Here is a 13,404-nt window from a genome sequence, read left to right as displayed (position 1 = left end):
CTCCGAGAAATGGCTTCATTCACCGAAAGCGTGGTCACAACCCAGACTCAACACAGTTCCCTTCCGGTCACCGTTCCACTCTCGTCGGGATCACCTTCGCTGTTTCACCATAGTCTGGTTACAAAGGATTCCGAACTGTTAAAGTTCCACGCAGCAGCTGCCCTGCAGCTCAAGTTTGGTCATCGTGGTCATGAGCAGGCGGCGACTTCCGATGACCGGCTGATTGTGTCACCATACAATGACGAGCCGCATCTGCTCGACCTAAAGCGTTATGATGTGGCCACTCAGCTGTTAGCAAAGGCGTTAACCATCTTCAAGCCCATCCGTGAAGATTATGCCACAGCACCGTACCTGGGTCATTCAACTGGCAAGCAGTCTTCGACTTCTTGCGAGACCTGGCGGCTGCCGAGGGCTACCGATGGGAGAGACGCATCTTCTACGTTGTTACTTTCCGTTCGCAACTCTATCCCGATATTGATGAGCAATGGCTGAGCGAATTGGATGTGCACTCGCACCAGGAAGCCACGGAGAGCGGTGGGCTGCTTAAATACTGGTTCGGCACAAGGTCCGAAGAAAACCGGAATCTGGCAACTTGTAAGGATCATTGGAAGCATTGAAAGCAATCTCATGTTGAAGAAATGGGGTTTCCTGACTTCAATCCAGGTATTTGGCGAAGCAAGGAGGATGCTCGGGCTGGAGGAACTGGACCATGGCACCACAAGGCCCGTGCCGCAGCTCCCCAGCTGTACAAGTCCATTGTCTTCAAAACGTTGGAGCTGGTAATCGATGACGATGTCTCTTCCTGGTCAATCAAAGAGACGTCCCGCTGAGTAATGGAACTTGGTGGTCGACTTGATCTGGCCGCCATCAATACTCTACTCGCAGCCGGCCTGCCGCATAGCCCACATTTGAGTTCAGTCAAACCTTCGATCTTCCGTTCACCATCGGATGAAGGTCATACCGCCGTCAGTCGACGATCGTTGAGACCCCAGTCAAATAACTTCGGAACAATTTCGTTTACCTTGTTCATATTACCGAAATGGTCCGTGAAATTGTACTTCGTACAGTAGGCTTGAAAATCCTCGAGCGTCTTCTTTCGACAGCTGGTGGCGTCGTGTAGGAATAGTTCATATGATCACGTGATACCTATTTTATCCTGAGGCATCAGCGAGTCCCACCCGTATGTTGGGGTTGCGGAGAAAAGTTAACCTCGGCGATAGCTCAACACGCTTTCCCCAGACAAAGGTACAATCGCTGCGGGGGGATAGCAAACGCCTATGGCATATATTCCAGGTTCATGTGTGTATGTTCTATGTGGATGTTTCTCCTCGCATGATGTTCAATCTAACATCAATTTTAACCTAACGCGACTGCAGTTGTGTTGGAAGGGCTGCTATTATCTACTACAAGAATCGTGATATTCAATGGCAGGTGCTGGAGCACCAATCCACCCCGAAGTAGCCAACTTCAACATCTTCCAGCAATAACACAGCCAGTGCGTCCTCAATATGACATCTCGCAAGAACGAAGCCGTCACCAGCCAGGCGGCGCCCGATCTTGAAATTGTCGGGAATCAAGTGACCATCCAGCCATCCGGCGTCACTGGCGGTGCTGAAAGTCAAGATGATGGCATCACAGAACGGAACTTGGTTCGGCACATGGCGCGCTTCCGGGAAAATCCAATTGATTTTCTGCGGGAAATTAGTCTGTTCGTGTCAGGGACTGGATGGCGTGCTTATGAGAATGTGATCGGGCAGCCTGTTTTCTATCCGGGCTTTTCTGAAAGAATCAAAGGCCTCATCTTGTCGAGCCCTTTGCTCCAGAACAAAGTTCGAGAACTTGCGGAGGCACGGTTGAAAGTGGAAGAGTCGGAAGGACGATTAGCAACGGAATCAGCCAAGAGCCGGCGAAGAAAAGAACTAGAGGGAAACCTGAATGATGTGGTGGATACGATGATTGACAACATGATCTGCAAGATGGAAAGCAACAACTTCATTCGGGGCGCGTATTATATATGCACCCAACTTCTAACCAGAACCTATCACCAAGGTGAGGACGCACTTTGGGACCAGGCGCATTTCGGTCACTGCTGATATCGGTAGGCATCCATGTCTCCAGCGAGGAAGTGCTCCGTTTACGCTCGGTCGCTGAAGATGCGGCGAAGCGAAAGCAGTCTATCGTCTTCCTACCCTGCCATAAGTCCCACGTAGATTACGTATCCTTGCAAATTATCTGCTATCGACTTGGGATGACTCTGCCCATTGTGGTCGCGGGAGACAATCTGAACTTTCCGCTCGTCGGTTCTTTCTTGCAGCATGCAGGTGCGTGAGAAGGATAGGAAGTTCTGTGACACGACCGACTCTGACATCAACAGGTGCCATGTGGATCCGCCGAAGCTTCGGAGACGACCAGCTTTATACCACTGTGGTGCAAACTTATATCGATGTCATCTTGCAACAAGGCTACAACTTCGAATGCTTCATCGAAGGCGGTCGTTCAAGAACCGGCAAACTTCTCTCACCCAAGTTCGGGATTCTCAAATTTATTGTAGATAGTTTGCTCTCTGGGCGTGTTGAGGATGCAATTATTTGCCCAGTGAGCACTCATTACGATAAGGTCATTGAAACAGAGTATGTTCCATCTTCAGCTGCATCGATATGTACGAAAACTGACGTGGTGATTGTCAGATCTTATATCAGCGAACTGTTGGGTCAGCCGAAGAAGAAGGAGAATCTAGCCAGTTTCTTATCCCAACGGTCCCTCCTATCCCTGAAGCTGGGTCGCGTTGATGTCCGCTTCCACGAGCCGTGGAGTTTGAGGGCCTTCCTTTCCCAACAATTGCAACGGTTACAATTGTCGGACGGCCTGTCGTCGGCAGTCCAACTCTCCTACACCGACAAGGGTCGGATACTTCGGACGCTGGGCTACAAAGTCTTGTCGGATATCAACGCAGTTTCCGTTGTAATGCCAACTGCGCTTGTTGGCACAGTCCTGCTCACTCTACGTGGTCGAGGTGTTGGGAAAGGCGAACTGATCCGCCGGGTGGAATGGCTGAGGGAGCGTGTCAGAGCAAAAGGTGGACGGGTGGCGCACTTCTACCGAGCACCAACCGCGCAAGTGGTGGAGCGTGCATTGGAAGTGTTGGGACCGAAACTCGTGGGCGTGGTGACCGGGCTGGTTGAACCGACATATTACGCCGTGGACAGATTTCAATTATCGTTCTACCGCAATATGACGATTCATCTGTTCATCTCGGAGGCATTGGTGTCCGCTGCAATGTATACACGGGTTAAACAAGGAGGTGGTCCTGCGCATCAAGACATCTCCTACGAGGAGCTTGTGGATCAAGTGTCTTTCCTCTCGCAGGTACGTTGACTGGTTGGTCCCAAACATTGATTGCGGCTCGCTGATTATGACCAGATGTTCCGCGGCGAATTCATCTTCCCACAGGAGGGCTTGATCGCCAACCTGGAGCGGACTCTAAACGGATTAGAGAAAGACAATGTGATCCGAATCACGAGAGATGCAGAGGGCACTCCGATTGCAGTCGGTCTCAGCGATGCTGAACGGCAGTGCGGACGGGAGAACTATGATTTCTACTGTTTCCTGATCTGGCCGTTCATCGAAGCGAGTTGGCTGGGCGCTGTCTCGCTGATGGGTCTGACACCTCCGTCCCGCGAATCGGCGGATGTTTGGATCGATTTGAACAAAGCGCAAGATAGTGCACAGCTGGTGGGTAGCTTTCCTGCTTATCTGGGGGTCATGTACAGTTTTACTGATGAACGGAAACAGCTCGGGAAAACGCTCTACCATCAAGGAGATCTCTCGTACTTCGAGGCAGTGAACAAGGAGACTCTGAAGAATGCATATCAGCGGTTTGCTGAAGAAGGCATCATCCTGGTCGCGCGAAGCAAGGACAAGCGCACACCACCCACTATGAAGTTGGCCCCGGAATGGACGCCCGAGAGAGATCCCGTTACGAACCGCCTTCTTGACCGAGGTCGTCTCTGGGACTTTACCGAGCGGATTGCCAAGTCCCGCCGGGAAGGGTATGTTACTCTTCTCCAAGTTGATATTGAGTTCAGTGTGCTTACTAATCTTGTTATCAGCAAAAACCGTCGAGATGGAGCAACAGTTTCCTCTCGTGTGCTTACCATGACGGACACAGTAGGCCGGGCGCTGTTCGAGAGTGCTACTAGATCTGATACCGCCGACATGGATGTCACAACACGAAAGCAGCGGAGAACAGCTATTGCTGAGCGAGCAAACCTATGACAAACCGAATTCGAGGATACATGATGTGGTATGTTCCAACGAGGCTCGCTACTGTATCATTTATCTCTAGTGTATGGTACAATTACCTATGTTCTAAACTTACTATACGACGCTGGTTACCCGTCGACAGATTTGGGTATCCTTGATCCTGATGGGTAGGAGCTGTTTGTATACCGGGAGCACATTTTCAAGAGTCACTGGTCTTTCATCCCTTCCTCTTCGCAGAAAGAGTCAAATTTTCTTGGACATGGAAAGTCATATACATAGTAGCGTAAGAGGCTGCTAGCATATTTTCCATCAACACACAGAGGCTACAATACCAGGGCCGTGAATTCTCTGGTTCTTGTGCTATTTGCCGACAAGTGAGACAAGGACACAAGGAAATGTTGCATCACAATCGTCGAGGTGCGCAGTACTCCTGAGAAACAGCAGATAGGCTGATAGCTCCGTCATTGGGCAGCCAGTTGGAAGAACCCTACGTTATCCCTCGGTGTCAACTGTCTCATCTCCGCACTGTGTCCATCACAACGAGGGATTATGACTGGACTGATTCAGGACTGAACTTTCTGTAAGTAATATTCTTGTCATCGACCCCTCGTGCTCGACATGGACTCCCTGACTCTGCGTATTGCGTGCAGAGAAGTTCGATAAAGTTGTATTTAACCGAACTGAAACAGAAGCATAATACGTGTTTTACGTGAACTTCCAACTGCAGTATGTGGAGCTGTTTTGTTCCCTTGATGGAAAATTAGTCAAAGTCCACGAATCATACTTCGTGATTCGATTACACGTGCATATAACGCTATTCCAGTTTCATCCAATTTCAGGATCTGAAGGACCCACATGCCGCATTTGACATCACTTGGCCAGGTTGGGTAAGTTACCTTTACTGACTTTTTACTCGTAAACCAGGGCAAAGTTATCTGGCCTCTGATCGTCATCACCATGGTCTCTAAACCAACACAACAATAACCAGAAAGATAAGACGATGCCCCTGCAGACATCGTTCCGTGGACTTCACTCATGCTCGCTTATCATTTCTGATCTAATCTGATCTTTATCCTCACATCTACATATCGCTCTGCCCTGCAATCGTCGTTCGTTCGACCTTATCATTCCGCAACAATTGTCTTGGTCTGGTCGCGTCTCCGTGGCAATTGTTGGATTTCGCTCGCTTCTCCAATCGACCGCGCCAACGATACTATAGAATGCAGTCTTGACCCGGTCAGTTTTCGGCTCTAATAGCGTGCGCAAATGGTGAAATGTGGGTGTGCTGTCGTGTCGCGAAAACACTGGTCGAGCGCAAATATTGACGCAGCTTCAACGTGCCAGGGCGATATGCTGTCATCTTGGACGCAGGCTCGTCCGTAAGTCTTACTTGGCTTCAATGCCGGCTTCTGCGCATTTTCCTCGTGATCTAATCAAGCTGCGGCAAAGGGGACTCGCGTCTACGTTTACCGATGGCTCGAGAGCGCAAAGGCTCGACAATCAGCCAGCCCAAAGGAGCTCAAGTCGCTTCCCGAAATCAGGACGAAGAAGCGCTGGACGAAGAAGATCCATCCGGGTAATACTGGAAACACTTCTGCAGTGGCTTCAGAGTAGAGTTAACGTGCTTCCCCGGGCTCTTATAGGCATATCAACGTTTGCCGACAAGCCTTCCCGAGTCGGGCCGGATCATTTGGAAGAACTCCTGAAACATGCCCTGGACGTCATTCCGGAATCAGATGTCAAAAATACCCCTTTCTTCCTCCTTGCGACGGCTGGAATGAGATTACTGAGCGATGTGGACCGCAATCAAATTTTGAGTGAGGTCTGCTCGTATGTGAAGTCTCATTCCAATTTCCTCGTTCCTGATTGCGACATACATATCCAAGTTATCCCCGGTGAGACCGAGGGTCTCTACGGCTGGATTGCAGCGAATTACTTGCTGGACAGTTTCGATGCCGACAATGATGCTCATAAGAACGGTCATCACACCTATGGGTTCCTCGATATGGGCGGGGCATCCGCCCAACTTGCCTTTGTCCCAAATGAGACCGAAGCTCGGAAACACGCGAATGATCTCACGTTGCTAAGATTGCGGAATCTGGATGGGTCGATTCAGGAATATAAGGTGTTCGTTACATCATGGTTGGAATATGGCGTCCGGGAGGCGCGACGCCGCTACGTGGAGGCTATACTAAAAGCTGCAGGCGGTCCGAAAGTCAAAGAAATACCGGACCCGTGCCTCCCTGCTGGACTGCGCACGTCTCGCGATGGCAAGCCAGTGTCGTCCGACTCAGGCGAAACCCACCTCGTCGGCACCGGCCGATTCGATGAATGTCTGGAGCAGACTTACCCTCTACTGGACAAGGATGCCCCTTGTCCCGATGAACCGTGTCTACTGCATGGCGTCCACGTCCCGGCAATTGATTTTGATGTTAACCGTTTCGTCGGGATCAGCGAATATTGGCACACCACACACGAGATTTTCGAGATGGGCTACAAAGATAAGGCCTATGACTTCAATACGTATCAACAAAGGGTCAACCGATTCTGCTCCCAAGATTGGTCTGCGATTGAAAAGGGCGTCTCGGAACATCGATGGGGCTCCAAGGTTGATGAGGAAAAGGCGATGGAAGTATGCTTCAAAGCATCATGGATCATCAATATGTTGCACGATGGCATTGGGATCCCGCGCGTGGGCCTCGAGACTGCCAAAGGATCTACGCATAATGGCACGAAGGAGGTCTTGCAACACGGCAAACAGAAAGGCTATTTGAGCACCTTTCAAGCCGTTAACGAAATCGATTCCACTGAAGTGAGCTGGACCCTCGGCAAAGTCGTCCTATACGCATCTTCTTTGATTCCCGCTGGGGAAAACGACCTGCCTGTGGGGTTTGGGAGCAATCAGCCCGGTGTGCCTGCGGATTTCCAGTATCCGAGCATCAGGGGCCCGACGGTCATCAGGGAAACCGATTTCGAAACATGGCGTGAGGCTCTGTTTGGAGGAGAATCACCCCGTCGGATTCCCGGATTACTGTTGTTTCTGCTGATCGTTGTCATTATGGTCTTCTACCTCTGTGGACGAAATCGACGTGGGCGGATATATCACAAGCTGCAGAGTTTCTTTGGACCTCGGGGATCCCGCTTCAATCGAGGCTTGGGAGGGAAGTTGCTCGGTCTCCGACGCAACAGCCCAGCCTACGAGCGAGTCATGGAGGAAGGTGGACTTGATCTGGGGGAGATGAACACGGGCGGTGAGAGCGACAGGAGCGACAGTGGTGTGGACTACGATCCCTCGAAAAGCCCCATGCAGTCCAAGCGGTCATCCCTCTTGAGCGGCCCTCATACTCCCACCTTCAAGTTCGAGCTGGACAATGGATCTGGCAGTAGTATCGGCCTGGGCATATCTAATATCCACGACCGTCAGGGCATGGTCCTTCGAAATGATAGTCGGGAGCATTTGGTCCCCGCAGTGGCGAGCGGCAGTCGGTCTCGAGCAGGGAGCCCAACAAGGATGCACCGCAAATCCCCGGTGTTGTCCCCGATGGATGGTGAACAATGACTGTGCGAGCTGTTACGAAACATTCGGGGTTTGTGCTGTCGGGTGTAATCTGTTCGGCCTGGCTGGGATTCGGTGGATATCTGGCGTTCTTTGGATGTGCACGCTTTTAGGCTTTGGAGTTGAGGAAAACTACTCCGGGTGTTTGAGTTGCCATGGGAATTATAACTATATGGATTATTATGACTGTTGTAGATTACATCTGTTCCTTGCAGCATTGGATTCAAAGAAAGTTCATCGATCTATCAATGTTTTGTATGCGTTAGGGACTAGCGCAGAGGGCCCGAGGCAAATGGATGCGCTGTTGAGCGAGCTTTGCTTGTCCGGAATGTGTGCTTAATGGTCTTCACTAAATTTATGAACACGTGACGAGTCATATGAGTTAGGTGGCTGGGTTTACCAGATAGAGAATAGTGTCCTTCTAGCCGTTCTCCCGTCCTTGAGATAGTTTTGGATTTCGTACCCAGGTTAACTAACTCGTACGTAATATGACTGAGTTATGGTCATCGCGTAGTGCGACAATCATGTGCATTTCCAAGACCAACAAGCGAGAAAAGAGTGGCCTGTAGCCCACTTCCAGAAAACCTTGTAGCCTTGCCTTGCCAGATTATTTGAGGTACTTCGTGAGTGGGTGTTTATACCCCGAATTTCCCGACATGGTTCGTTTGTGACGAAGGTAGTTCGTTCCCTTGTGCTTGAAGCGGAAACCTCCCTCTTTCCAGATTACATATCTCTGTGAGAACGCGTAACGGCGCGTTCAAGGTAGCCATGAGATAATTCCGAGTCGGGGTTGCCGTCAAAACTGGATGCATTTGCTTGGGGCCGGAAAATGCCGAATCTAACAGGAAAAGCATCGAGATTGAACGTGTATGAGGCATCAAGAACTTCGCGCTGGCCCTGTAAGAGAGATATTTAGTGTAGATAGCCATCCACCACGAGTAAGAATTTTGGTCTTCAAGAGCAGCCCACAGGTCTGTTCCATTTGCGAAGGCGCCGAGTAAAATCTCCCCATTCATTCAACTCCAGATCCGTTTCTTAGCATGGCGCTGGCAGGTCTGTTTCCTTTTGCCCTGTTTATTGAATTCAAAGTCTTCGGCCGGTCGACTTCTCTCGCACATGGAGCAATAGAATTCAGTTTCTCGTTCAGTAGACGTCGTCAATGCTTCTAGTATAGCAGCACAGTCGATAAAGAAAAGGCAGGGTTGTGGACGAACGTGGCATGGCGAAGCAAGGGTACAACAGACAGGTTGACGCGACAGGAACGCGAGGAGAAAACAGGGGAGAGGCGAGAGAGCCTTCGTAAACAAACTTTATTACACAAGCACCATGATTACTAAAGACATATCACGTGACTTTTCATAAATTTAGTGAAGACCATTACGCCCACAGTTTGTCCGGAGAACAAGTCACGTGATGATAATTACCGATAGTCACGTGATCGATTTCTGTGAAGCTCTGGAAAGTTGATCCGCCAACCGCCAGCAACACTCAAGAGGGAAGGATACTCGCGTTGTGACACGATCGTCGACTCAGCGAGAAAAGGAGAAGCGAAGCGTGTTTGAACCGGCTCTGTAAATTCTTTTGACCTTTGTCCAGCATCATTCTTCAGCTTGTGTTCCCGTCGTCGTTACGTCTCCTGCCTCACAGCTAACCTGCACCATGCGGTTAACTGTTGAGCTCATTGAGAATTCCTTGTCGTATATCAACCCACTCAAGGAGCGGGAGCTTGACTTACGAGGTGGGTAATATCCCCATCAAACCTGAAAAGAACAGATACTACACTTGTCTTGCCCCCTTTCCTATGTTGTGCGTTTTTGTTTTTTTTTTTTTTTTTTTTTTTTACTAGTTGTAAGAGAACGGCGTTGATTCATCATTGTCGTGATCTGGGTTGAAACCAGTACAGGTCATAAGATTCCCGCTATTGAGAATCTGGGTATTGCAAAGGTATGACTTTAATTATTTGGTTCCTACTCGCCGCAATTCGCTAATGACGGCACGACGTCCTGTATAGGATCAAGATGCGATTGATTTCACCGACAACGATATCTTTTCCCTCTCGAACTTTCCGTTCTTTCCGCGACTTCGAACGTTGATGCTTGCGCGAAATCGGATCTTTTTTTTTTTTTTTTTTTTTACTTTTGTTTTGAAGAGAACGGCGTTGATTCATCATTGTCGTGATCTGGGTTGAAACCAGTACAGGTCATAAGATTCCCGCTATTGAGAATCTGGGTATTGCAAAGGTATGACTTTAATTATTTGGTTCCTACTCGCCGCAATTCGCTAATGACGGCACGACGTCCTGTATAGGATCAAGATGCGATTGATTTCACCGACAACGATATCTTTTCCCTCTCGAACTTTCCGTTCTTTCCGCGACTTCGAACGTTGATGCTTGCGCGAAATCGGATCAATCATATTCAGCCGACGCTGGCGTCGTCAATACCCAATCTGACTACTTTGGTGTTGACCTCGAACAACCTTGCCGAGCTGGCAGATCTCGAACCGTTGAAGAACTTTCCTCGCTTGACACATCTGGTGCTGATGGAGAACCCTGTGACGAGGAAAGAGGTAATCTTGACCGTTCAATGGATTTGAACATTGGTGGTCTTTGCTAACTGGGTCTTTCGAATGGACAGCACTATCGGTCATGGGTGATCTGGCTGAACCCGAGGATTCGTTTCCTCGACTACCAAAAGGTGAAGGATGCCGAGCGCGCCAAGGCCACAGAGCTGTTTGGCACGCATGAAGAACCCTCGGCGCTGGCGTCGAAGATCAAGGGCATCAAATCGCGAACCTTCGACGTGCCATCCGGCGGCGTCGATGGCACCGGACGAGCGCCGGGTGAGAAACCTCTCCGCGTCAAACTGACAGAAAAGGAGAGGAGGCGCGTTGAGAAGATGATCCGCGAGGCCAAGAGCTTGCAGGAGATTGCGCGGCTCGAGAGGGAGCTGAACGAGGGCCGTATCCCTGGTGGTGCGATGGAAGGTCTTGAAGAGGAAGACTCTGATAGAATGCAGACATGACCAGTGGCTCTGTTTCTTGTATAATTAATTTCGGAGCTTTCATCGAGCCTAATGAAGGAATAGAATGGGAACCCAGGGTGGTATTTCGAGGTTGGCAGTGTTCATGGTATGAATTCTCGAGCCTGGGACAACCCGTGCTTATTCAGATTTTTGCAACTTGTATGTCGAGACTATATGCCATTTGTACTCTATGCCATTCTGAGAGTTGCAATGTCTTTCTAGTCATGTCCCTACTCGCCTACTTGTACATATTTCATGTCCAGCATTGTTTGTCAGTTTCGCCGGCTTGTTTAGGGCTCGAGTTGTCGCTTAGTCATCCCTATACGATCCAATCCGACGTCATGATCGTCATCCAAGACACCAACATCTCCCTGAGCCCATTCCATTGATTATCTCTCTAGCTTGACCCAATCTTTGGATCCCTGAACTGTACAAACCATATTGGCTTTTTTGTAGTTTTACCCTTCGAAGCTCCCAAGCATCCAGTCAAGCTGGCATTACCAATTCGCAATCTCCAGACACACTTTGGTGCTCCATCTCGAGCCATTGCCAGGCCCATGGCAGCTACCAGCCCCGCCAGCGTCGCGGCAGCTCCCTGGCGAGCGCTCTTCCTCGAACACATCTCCAAACTCGATGACCCCTACATGTCCGTTGCGACGGTGGGCCGCGATGCTGACTCGGGGCGTCCCGTGCCGCGCGTCCGCACCTGTGGATTCCGAGGTTTCTTCGGCGAGCTTCCTCTGCACCATCTCGCAGAACGGCAGTTGAAGGAGGAGAACCAGCTGAATCCGCGGATCTACGAGAGCGAAATGCTCTCATTCACGACTGATGTGCGGATGGAGAAGGTGGAACATTTCGATGCCTCGGACGGGGCGGTCGAAGTGGTGTTTTGGGTAAAAGCTGTCATGGCGCAGTGGCGGTTGAGGGGGAAGGCCCTGGTGATTGGCGATGAGGCGAGTAAACCGGCGGAGCAGGCGGCGCGGGCGGAGATTCTCAAGGGGCTGCGCAGGAGGAGGAGAGGGGAGATTACGAACAATACTAGTAGTCAGACTGGGACTGAGGACGCAGACTGGTCATGGGAGAAGGAGGTGACTGCGTATTTTGCCAATCATAGCCCTATCATGCGAGGTGAGCAACCACCTCCTTTTCCTTGCTCTTGTTTTTTCCATGATGGATGGAGGAAAAAAAAAGGGTTGTATCGATCAAAACCTGAACCAATTGTTGCAGGTTCTTTTAAGAATCCGCCTCCCGGACGCCCCATCAGCGAAAAACCTGGCGATGCAAACCTAAGATTGGGCCAGCTTGTCCCTGATCTGCAGGATCCCATTGCGAGAAAGAACTTCAGAGTAGTGGTTATCCGGGTTCATGAAGTTGACCGGCTGGATCTGAGCAAGCCGGAAGATTGTCGACGGTGGAAGTTCACATGTGCTCCTACGGGAGATGATGGACGTTGGGAAGAGGTGGAATTGTGGCCTTGATGGTGGTGGTGCATGCTTTGGTAGAGGTGCTGCAACTACTCTACCACCGGACAATTCGTCGAGCATTTACTGTTTTTGTGCTCGTGGTTACGATTAGGGCATGCACAATCTGATACGGAGTAAAGATGCATTGCCTCGTTTTCAACAGCTCATCCCCCGAAAGGATGGCTACTTTGACAATCTTAATATGAGACCTCTATCAAGGTTGCCTTGATGCTTTTCTTATCAACAACCGGCCAACAGGGGCCATAATGTAGAATCGAGATCCTGGACTTGATAAGCTATTTTAAGCTTACCTGCTCACGATATCACCTGTACCTTGCAGGATCCTTGATGCCGATCCCTAAGCCAATGAAGATGATCAATAATGGATCATTGATACAGCGAGGAACATCGAGACCCGTCATTGCGGCTGATGGATCGTAGCGCGCTGAATAGAGAATCATGTTCGAGGACCTGCGTCCGTGCCTTGTCAAGCGCACAGGACGCCAGCATGCCCCCGAGCACAAGCAGCCCAAAAAGCAATGGGTGCGTCGTCGGCCCCCTGGAGAACGATCCACGATGTTGGCCCGAGCACTTTGCGGAAGGCCGGAAGCGCAAACGACGCCGCGAACCGCGGGATGTGAACAGTGAGATTGAACACGCAAGCGGACAATTGCCTGCATGGTTTGGAATAGTTACCAACCGGCTGCGAAATTCCAGGAACCCTTTGCACAACGGCCGCGCGCGACGCAGCAGAAATCGATCACGTGGAGGGTCAGTGATCTACCGAGTACCAACCGCGTCAAGCGCAGAAGTCGAAACCAGACACATCATCGACTCCAAGCACATACCTAGACCATTGCACTGTTGCAATCTTGAGGCAGTTACCTCGACGACAATATATCTCCTGACGGGTGGCATCCCACCGATCGCCCCAACAGCTACTGCTTCGTTCTCTCAGAGAAAGCCTGGTAACAGATTAACCTGGAATCTTAATCCTTGCTTCGCACAGAATTCGAGCCTCATGTCCTATGCCGCTCTATCAGGACAGGTAGAGGATTGTTTGACGACATTGATGTGATGAATTCTGCATATCAATCCC

The 13,404-nt window shown here is 50.3% G+C and overlaps 5 protein-coding genes across 5 annotated transcripts; all 5 read left to right on the top strand.

Annotated features, from left to right (window-relative positions):
* Positions 1-1,508: 1,508 nt before the first annotated feature.
* Positions 1,509-4,275, top strand: VTN31DRAFT_3250 (uncharacterized protein; the record flags this gene model as incomplete). The annotated part of the gene is made up of 7 exons (XM_069403509.1): positions 1,509-2,049; positions 2,103-2,321; positions 2,375-2,630; positions 2,688-3,366; positions 3,421-3,732; positions 3,793-4,049; positions 4,110-4,275. 7 exons carry the CDS (start codon positions 1,509-1,511, stop codon positions 4,273-4,275), a joined length of 2,430 nt encoding a protein of 809 aa, XP_069262683.1.
* Positions 4,276-5,529: 1,254 nt separating this feature from the next.
* VTN31DRAFT_3249 (uncharacterized protein) lies at positions 5,530-7,822 on the top strand (the record flags this gene model as incomplete). Its single annotated transcript, XM_069403507.1, has 4 exons — positions 5,530-5,539; positions 5,608-5,642; positions 5,713-5,839; positions 5,907-7,822. 4 exons carry the CDS (start codon positions 5,530-5,532, stop codon positions 7,820-7,822), a joined length of 2,088 nt encoding a protein of 695 aa, XP_069262682.1.
* Positions 7,823-9,478: 1,656 nt separating this feature from the next.
* On the top strand, positions 9,479-10,842 carry VTN31DRAFT_3248 (uncharacterized protein; the record flags this gene model as incomplete). The annotated part of the gene is made up of 4 exons (XM_069403506.1): positions 9,479-9,557; positions 10,019-10,059; positions 10,127-10,387; positions 10,456-10,842. The coding sequence occupies 4 exons, from the start codon at positions 9,479-9,481 to the stop codon at positions 10,840-10,842; spliced, it is 768 nt and encodes a 255-aa protein (XP_069262681.1).
* Positions 10,843-11,399: 557 nt separating this feature from the next.
* Positions 11,400-12,320, top strand: VTN31DRAFT_3247 (uncharacterized protein; the record flags this gene model as incomplete). Its single annotated transcript, XM_069403505.1, has 2 exons — positions 11,400-11,970; positions 12,070-12,320. The coding sequence occupies 2 exons, from the start codon at positions 11,400-11,402 to the stop codon at positions 12,318-12,320; spliced, it is 822 nt and encodes a 273-aa protein (XP_069262680.1).
* Positions 12,321-12,735: 415 nt separating this feature from the next.
* VTN31DRAFT_3246 (uncharacterized protein) lies at positions 12,736-13,383 on the top strand (the record flags this gene model as incomplete). Its single annotated transcript, XM_069403504.1, has 1 exon — positions 12,736-13,383. The coding sequence occupies one exon, from the start codon at positions 12,736-12,738 to the stop codon at positions 13,381-13,383; it is 648 nt and encodes a 215-aa protein (XP_069262679.1).
* Between the last annotated feature and the right edge of the window lie 21 nt (positions 13,384-13,404).

This window comes from Thermomyces dupontii (genome assembly GCF_041956625.1).
Source record: "Thermomyces dupontii strain NRRL 2155 unplaced genomic scaffold VTN31scaffold_2, whole genome shotgun sequence".
Lineage (NCBI taxonomy): Eukaryota > Fungi > Ascomycota > Eurotiomycetes > Eurotiales > Trichocomaceae > Thermomyces > Thermomyces dupontii.
The sequence above is the reverse complement of the archived record's forward strand: the minus strand, read 5'-3'. Positions and strand labels throughout refer to the sequence as shown.